Below are 8,762 nucleotides of genomic sequence, written 5' to 3'. Positions count from 1 at the left end.
GCTCGGTCGTGATTATTTCAGTATTCCCAACAAAGGACAAATTCACGGGGTGGCTTATAGTTTTTAGACTCCCTCAGAAAATTAATCTAGGAAAACACATAGTTATTTCGGATTAAACTGGGAGTCAACAAGTTAATTTTTTGAAAGAAACAACAATTTTATTAGTGTTGATTATCGAGAGTATATTTAATATTATGATAATAATAATTTTTTAAAATATTTTTTATTTAAAAATATATAAAAATAATATTTTTAAATTTATTTTTGGTATCAGTGTATCTAAATAATTTAAAAATATATATATAAAAAAATAAAACAAAGAAAAAAATAATTTTTTAAAATTTTTTCAACGCTTTAAAATATAAAACAAACAAACTCAAAAAATCCAATTAAATCAACAAAGTTTTGTTTAATGAATATCGTATCTGATTTAATAGAAACCTAATCTGGATTAGACGCTTAATCTCTAATAAAATGGCCTCTCTGAAATTAACTAAGAAGCGTAGTTCTTTGACGCGCTCTTGATGAACGAACCAACCTTGGTTAGCTCACCGAGCGGCTTGTCTGTCCATCTTATCAGGTTATAGGCGAAGGCTCCTGCTATGGCTCCAGTCATCGGTCCTACGATGTAGACCCATAATCCTTTGAATTGATGCTTAACAAGGGCAGGGCCTATGCTCCTCGCAGGGTTCATCGAAGCTCCTGAAACCGGCCTGCAAAAAAAATAACACGTTACGGGTGTTTTGCTTTCTGTAGATTGTTTTGTGAAACCAATCTCTCTCATTATACCCAAATTAATGAGCTTAAATTGAAAAGTATATGATAAAAAATTCACCCAGCAACGAAGACATTCAAGAGTATAGTCATTCCAACAGCAATCCCAGCAAGATCTCCCACCTGCTAAAACAGAAACTTCAACAATAAGAGATACAGCAATGCTTAGAATTAATTAAGTTGTGCTAGAATCAGAACAGACCGCCCTATCATCTGTGGATACGCCGGAGATGACAAACATCAAGAGGAAGGAGATGATGATCTCAAGAACCAATGACTGCCCATCTGAACCGGCCGGTACAGTTCCGAAAAATGCTTCTGGGGTTACATCAAGCGCTAGAGCTAGTGTGCCACTAGCAAGAATCGATCCCATTAGCTGAGCTATGATGTACAATGGAACCTTCAAAGAACAACCATGAAATATATCAAGAAAAGTACATATCCAAGAAAAGTACAAGCATGCTCTCATAAACTTGCTTAACAGTGTCCTCAGGTTACTTCCATACATGTATATATTGTAAAAGGAGAGAGGATAATTTGTACTGTTTAGTCCTTATGCACAAATAGCGGGATTTATCATATATTAATTCCAAGTTCTTTAAAAAAAAATTAAAAAACTTGTTTAAAATATGATCCTATAAAAACTTGAATGAATATACGATTTTATTTATTTGATAAAAAATCTTTAATTTCATAGTGTTATTTTTATTTTCATAAAATAAAAAAATTAATTAACTTATTCAACCTTGTGACTTAAGCCTTAAACTTGGTTTACCGGTCAGTTCAATTAGGCCTGATGGATTCACTCGAAGCCTAACTCTCGGAGCCTAACTCAAGTTAAATTTTAAAATAAATAGAAAGAATTTATCTAATATAACCGGATAAAAAACTTGAGTTAAACAACAATTATATTTCTTGGACAAACATTCTTAACTTAAGAGTTAAGTTAAGAGTTAAGAGTGTCATTTTCACCTTTTTTAAAAAAAGTTAATTTACTCAATCTCACCTCATCTCAAGTCATGTTTAATGAACTCCAATTTCCTAAAAAACTTAAGAGCCAGAAAAAAAACAAAAAACCTAAACCCAAATATAGTTAATTTTGTTCCCGTATAAAAGTACGTCGAAACCATTATAATCCCAGAAGAAGAACACTAACCTGCCATGAAGGAAACCGGCGAAAAATGGCGAAAGCGATGGTGACAGCGGGGTTGAAATGTGCTCCAGAAATGTGACCAAGTGAATATATCATAACCATTACAATTAAACCCCATGTCACACATACGCCTGGAAAGGTCACCGACCCATAGATATTGTTCACAGCAACGGATCCACATCCCGCAAATATCACAAAGTACGTTCCAATAGCCTCAGCAATCAACTGGAAAACAATCCACAAAACGCAATAAACACATTGCTAAACGGTATATGGAAACCAGCTTGGTCATCAAACAAGAAAACAGACAGTTCCAAGCATAACTATGGGCTAGCAAACCTTTTGTGTGATGGTCACGGCTGCAGGTGATGTACAGCAATCAAATTTTCCATTTTCTTTGGGGTCAGTGGGTGTGGCAAGACCTTCTTCCATGCTCGTAATCTCTTGGCTTTCAATTCCATCGGACTTTCTAGCCATTATTACGAGAGAAGTAAGAAAAAAAATGATGTAAAAAGCGATAAGAAGAGGCTATGAAGGAAAAGTTTGTTGACTACTGGGCATGAGTAATCTAGTAGAGTAGTTTTTGGAGATAAACATCAAGCAGATTTAATTTAGGATAGATTAGAGATAATTAAGGAGATCTTGTACACTTGGATGCGATCAGCTACTCTTGATTTAGATGTTCAGAATACGTGGAGAACTTTTTCAATTTGTGCATGGATAAAATCATAATTATCTGCATAATTATTTTCATTGTAGCAGAAGAATATAGCTGTAAATTTCAAATTTGAGGGAACTAGGTTCCCTTGAAAGAGCCATTGCATCTGGGAAGCAGTAAATTGTTCAATCATAATATGAATCTTGATGAAGACCATGCCATTTCCAGTGCCATGTGTTAGGGTTAAAAGTGTTTTATATAGCTGTGGACTAGCTAGGCTTAGTCCGTGCCACAACTCTTTCCCTGAAAATACGACTAATCAGTTTTTCAGTAATCACACATGGAATGGCAACAATGTTTCGAAGGTTTTTCGTTTTCATTTCCTGTAGTGATAAAACTTGAGCATGGTTTGGTAACAAAAGGAGTTCTATTAATTATCCAGAAAAGGGATTACCATCAAGAAAGGATGAATACAAGGCAGAAAAGGTCATCCTGCAGCCGGAAAAAAACAAAAAAATCACGAGAAGATCGACCTCAAAAAGACTAATCAGCCCTTTAAGCTAAAGAAAAATTAATGTTAAAATTAGTTTTTTCAAAATAATTAGTGTTTTTTTAAAAGATGTTTGAATGAATACTGTATATTTTGAAATGTGCTGATTTTGAAAGAAATATATCTTCTCCTACTTCTCTTATTAAAAAAGAAAAAAGATAAAAAAAGGAGTGCTTTACTTATAAATACTGTAAATAAAGGCTTTTTAGTTGGGCAATTTTTGATTTAATAAAATTTTAGTTTATAATGAGTTTTTTCAACTTGGTTCAACTTTATTTTGTTTATATGGTTTTGGTTTTTGAAACGGAAACGGAAACAAAACCTATTTTTTTTATAAAAAAAAATTCCAAAATAAAGTTATCCAAAAAAATTCAAAAACTGTTAAATTCCGTTTTATTATAGATATCCCGAATAACTTAGTTAATTTACTCACTCCTGTCAGTAAGGCCAAACAGCCCCAATTGATGTTCACTCGGTCTATTCACTATTTTTTTTTTTAGATTAAGATAGGAAAAAAGAAAATGTGCATGCTTCAATAGTATATTGATTCTGGAATTTACAATGGTATATATACAGAGAGTCGGACGTAACAGAACAGGAAAACAAATCAATGAAATTCTTTGGCAATTCCTTGAGCATCCTCCAGCAAGAACTTGTGCTTGCTTGAAAATGACCTATTGTTGTGGCTTTGGTGATAGCTATAGCCTATAAGCCTGTTTTAGATTTGAACAAATTTGAGCTCGCTCTTGGAGACTTGGATGTCGATTCAAGCATAAATATAGTTTCCTAGGACACAAGGTGGCAAGGCATTTTGTAGTGAACTTAAAGATTAAGTAGCTTGAAGAGAGCAGAAAGTCCAAGGTAAGACTGCAAAAGCATAGCTGCCCTCGGAGGAAGCAGGCCGCTATCAGCATAATTACAATTGGTCACTTTGCGAACAGCAAAATGAACGACAGATTCTAATTCAAACTTATAATAAAGAACCCAAAATAGAAGAAGAAAAAAAAAAGAATTGTTAAAAGGAATAAACGGCTTTGGTTGGTTTAGACAGGCAACTATTCAACGCTTTCAGCAGGATTTCTCCCCCCTCCATGATTCCTAGCAGGTTTCTTTCCCTATCTTACCTATCTTGTCAGGATATCATGTTGACAAGGTTCCAAATATTCTTGAAAAAATCAAGCAGCCAAAGGAGACGTGCCCAGAAATCTATGGAGCAAACACAGGCAAAGATTAATTTAACAAACACTAGGTTGATGCTGACTTCATGTCCATCAATCTTGAATAACGAGTCACCCTAGACCACTACCAATATCAACGTCATAATCAAGAAACAGAAAAGAATGGACTTAAAAGGAATTCAATTCCCGGTCAGATACATGGTCTGATTTCAGGGGTATCCAATCAATTCTACGAAGGAAAAGATTAGAAGATCTGGACAAAGCTCAATTATGAAAGAGAGGAAAATTTACTAATTGTATAAAATTTGGTACACCAGTTACTATACAAGCCCCGTTTTGTATTCTTTTGTAATTTGTAACGACAAAACTACATTTTTCAACCACATACAACTTCTAGATTATCGACACTCACCAGTCACCTGGTACCTAGACAACGGCCTGGACTGGCATTCTTCACTATACTTTTTTTTCCACTCTTCTCTACAAAGAAAACATCATCTCACAAACGCAACAAGGAAAGAAGTCACAAACTGATAGCCAAAAACAGTCATTTTGAAGATACTTCAGAAGTGCAACCACTGATAGGGAGGTCATTTTGGTGTAGGTGTACATACCAAAGCCCTTTGTTGTAGCTGTTTCAAGCTCTGTTCCATGCTAACCTGCACCATCTCAGCCAGCATCTTCTTTGCTTTACCAGATTGTTCATCTCCATCTATCTGGGAGATGATGTTACACACAATGTTCTCTAGTGTGTCTGGTTGAAGCTCGGATCTTGGGTACGGAGCATCCCTCAGCAAGCATAACAATGTGTGCGCTTTTGACTGAGACTTGGGTGTTCCTTGAACAGTAAGCTCAAGAAGTCCAGGGATCACACCTTCTCTGAGAATTGGTTCTCGATATTTAAAACGATCACTCTGACACAAGGTTAGCAATGCCCCAACTGCATGCTCTCGACTTTGGAGAGACCCATTTTCAAGCACTTCAACAACAGCTAGGATTCCACCTTCTTCTGATGTCAACGCAGTTCGACCTTCGTGAAAACCAACTAAAGATTCTATGAGAGCACAGCATTTTTCAGCTGTTTTTGAAGATTTTTTACAGGTTTTAAGTAAACTAACTATGGAAGGGATTGGATTTGTCTTGAGAATTATGTCGAGATTATTTGAGTGTGTTGAAAGATTAGAAAGAGCCATTACAGCATCGACTTTGGCTTGTGTGTTTCCATTTCTAAGGATGTCAACAAGGAGAGGAATGGCACCGGTAGCACTTATAACTTGCTTGTTAATGGTAGAGGCAGATAGAGTAAGCAAAGATGCAGTTGCACACTCCCTTAAGATTGAATTTTGTGACTTAAGGAAGCTAATTATGGGTTCTAAAGCTCCAGCTTCCACAATGCTGATTTTGTTCCTGCAAGTAAAGCAGAAATGAGAAATTAGCAGAGAGCAAACAATTAACCACCGAATTGATAATGTCTACAAAATAAGTTACCAAAAAACAAGCTGTTTATAGCAAATATCATCAACCTTGAAGCCATTGTTACAAAGTAAGTCATACAAACAACAAAACCATGAAAACATTCATATGGAGAGAAGCATGAAACAGACAAAGGTAAAATTGTAATTGTAACCTAAACTTAACTAAAGCATGCCTCAATTTTCTAAATAGTATATGAGTCAACAACCTTACTCCTACAGCATTACTTGCATCTATATCATAGATCGAATGTCACATTCTGTAAAAATCTATGGTACATGTATAGGGTTATTCATGAGGCCTTTTCCCAAATGATTTCAGTTTTTTTCCAGCATAATCAAGGTGTGACAGAATGGGAGCCCTATAAACACAGAATCAACTATTATAGACCTTCTCAATCACAAGACAAGGTGGGAAACATGTTAAATGGAAGCAACAAAGTAACAGTTTCCTTGTTCAAGACTCAAATGGCAGCAGCATAATTGAATTTGACCATTGAATCCTGACAAACGAGTTTTACAACAAAATAATCTGAAGTTCAATGCCAATCATATCTACAAATCCAAGTGCAAAGCAACCAATTAACAGACTAATTCAAATGATGTCAATAGACCAGAAAAGGCACTAAGACATAGGATGCCCAAGGAAAACCTAGCAGAATCCAGACTCGTCAAGTAAGCTGATTACACCAGAAGAGTATTGGGACATAGCATGCCCAATGACCAAGCTATCTCTCCTGGAGAAATTAATCCTTCACTTCTCTCCTTTTCTCATATCAACTCCCAAGAGGAAATTAAGTACATAATTAAATTCATTCAGCTAGTTTATTCTACTCTCCACATATTACACCAAAACCAATATATTCACCATACCCTCAAAGGAAGATAGATCACAATTAAGGATTAAGAAAGCGTAACATTAGTAGTAAAAAAGTTTTTACTAATAAAGAGTAGCCCATGTAGAAAGGAAACACATTTCTTTTTTAAAAAAAAGAAAAAGAAAATAACTTTCTTTCCCTCTCCAAGAAGTTTTGGAACACCAAGAAGCCCATAATTATCATATGATAAAGAAAAAGTGAGAAGACCAAAGAGGGAAAGAGTAACCTGTGAATCAAAGAACCACCATCTTCTCCAATCAAAACCTTCTATTTTCCAACCATAAAAGCATCCAATTCTTTCTAAATCCTCAATTCATTTAAAAATTCTGCCGACAAATTCCAAACCCAAACCACCAAATAAATATCTAAGCACTTAGCACGCATATTATGCCGTTCAACAGTCAACAAAATCCAAAATTTACCAATGTTTAATGACCTTCTTCCATGTACGAATATTAAATAATCAAATTTTCCCATAAAGCAAACAAAACTTACTTCCACAAATTGGATAAACTATGATCCCAGGTGTCAAAGTAGTCAAACTAATCCAAACCAATCAATGAACTTCAAAAGAGAAGAAAGACAAGCATAGAAAAAGAATAGATTCTCATTTCTGACAACATAGATTTTTAACATAGAAAACTATAGGAATCCAAGAAAATCTTATCTTAAAAGTTAAAGAAAGTGAATCAGAGTCAATCAAGTAAAGAACCAATCTCCATCCAAAATCCCCACAAACACCCATCACTTCTTTTTGATAATTCAACAAAAATACCCTAAATAAAATACAACTTCACCTGCGCTCTCACAAACTACAAATTTCACAACAAATCCCTCATACTTCCAAACTCTGAAACAGAGCCTAAATTCTATGCCCTCATAAAAATCTTTAGAATCCAATTAATTCTAGAAAACAAGATTTCACATTAGCCCTTTGTAAAATGTAAACTTAACTACCACAAACTCAATAAAAAATAAAATAAAATCTCCATAATTCACCATATTTCAAGATAACCCCCTAATTCCAATTAATAACGAAACAGACCCAAGAAAAGAGCAAAACAAGCACAGTTCAATCTCTCACAAGTCACAACAAGAAACTTCTTTTGATAAGGGAGAAAAAAATGAAAAAATCTCAAATTTTAAAAGAACCCCAAAAATTCCAAGTAATTGCAGAACACAAGCAGTTCAAATAAAAAGAAGCTAAAAAATTGCTTCTTTGAAAATTTTGAGAAAACCCGCCACAATTCACCTTAATTACAAAACTACCTAAAAAACCAGAGAGATAGAAAAATGTAACGATGACATACTTCTCATCTTTAACAGCAAGATTAAGCAAAGCCAAGAGAGCCGACTCGCTCAATTCAACTGAGTCATCATCACCAACTCGTAACATACAAACCAGCGGCTTAACCGCATCAGCTAACTGTCTCCTACACCTCTGAGAAGTCTTGGTTAACCTCCTTATATCCTTCGCCGCCTCTATTTTCAAACTCAAATCCTCGGATTGGATTAACCGTAGCGCACGGCGGACTGCGGCAGAGGAGGACGGTGGCGTGTCGGTGTCGGAAGAAGAGGTGGAGTAGTGGGTGTGCGAGGAGGAGGAAGAGGAGGAGGAGGAGTTCATTGTGAGAAAAGGGGGGAGCGTGTTGGTTAGATTTTGTTTGCTGGTAGTTTACGTTGCGTGAGAGCTCGTGTAAGAGAGAGAGAAAATCGGAGAGTGGGATTTTAGAGGGAGAGATTGTGGTAGGTTTGTCTGTTACTGGTTGCGTGGAAGAGCGTGGGGGTCAGGGGTTGGAGTTAACTAGTTAAGCAACATTTATTTATTTATTTATTTTAAAAAGAGGTTATTTGTGATTGCCATAATAATTGACGAGAAAAATAAATATTTGGAGAGAAAATATGGAATTTATTTATTTTTTATAAAAAATATCTTTTTCCTTAATTCTTGAGTTTTAAATTTACAATAGTTGCCCGTTGACGGGGAGATGGGATAAAAAACTCTTCATTTCAAGTAGCAATTATAAATGAAATTATATAAATAGTTATATACATGGAATTTATATGATTTTGTATTTAAATGGTGCGAATCTAAGTTC

The 8,762-nt window shown here is 35.2% G+C and overlaps 1 protein-coding gene and 1 pseudogene across 1 annotated transcript; both read right to left on the bottom strand.

Moving 5' to 3' along the window:
• Positions 1 to 414: 414 nt before the first annotated feature.
• Positions 415 to 2,404, bottom strand: LOC133670519 (probable aquaporin NIP-type). The gene is made up of 5 exons (XM_062091029.1): positions 2,267 to 2,404; positions 1,931 to 2,152; positions 977 to 1,174; positions 836 to 897; positions 415 to 713 (listed from the first exon to the last, which is right to left on the bottom strand). Exons 1-5 carry the CDS (start codon positions 2,402 to 2,404, stop codon positions 494 to 496), a joined length of 840 nt encoding a protein of 279 aa, XP_061947013.1. The 3' UTR covers positions 415 to 493.
• Positions 2,405 to 4,581: 2,177 nt separating this feature from the next.
• Positions 4,582 to 8,448, bottom strand: LOC133671620 (U-box domain-containing protein 4-like; annotated as a pseudogene).
• Between the last annotated feature and the right edge of the window lie 314 nt (positions 8,449 to 8,762).

The sequence above is a fragment of the Populus nigra genome, chromosome 13 (genome assembly GCF_951802175.1).
Source record: "Populus nigra chromosome 13, ddPopNigr1.1, whole genome shotgun sequence".
In the NCBI taxonomy this organism is placed as follows: Eukaryota; Viridiplantae; Streptophyta; class Magnoliopsida; order Malpighiales; family Salicaceae; genus Populus; species Populus nigra.
The sequence above is the reverse complement of the archived record's forward strand: the minus strand, read 5'-3'. Positions and strand labels throughout refer to the sequence as shown.

What these genes read in the sequence shown, in the direction of transcription:
- LOC133670519 (XM_062091029.1), bottom strand. Translation starts at nt 2,404, where the DNA reads ATGGCTAGAAAGTCCGATGGAATTGAAAGCCAAGAGATTACGAGCATG. An exon ending in CCGTGACCATCACACAAAAG is followed by an intron (nt 2,153 to 2,266) that starts GTTTGCTAGCCC and finishes ATTGTTTTCCAG; the next exon opens with TTGATTGCTGAGGCTATTGG. An exon ending in TTGAATGTCTTCGTTGCTGG is followed by an intron (nt 714 to 835) that starts GTGAATTTTTTA and finishes TTTTTTTTGCAG; the next exon opens with GCCGGTTTCAGGAGCTTCGA.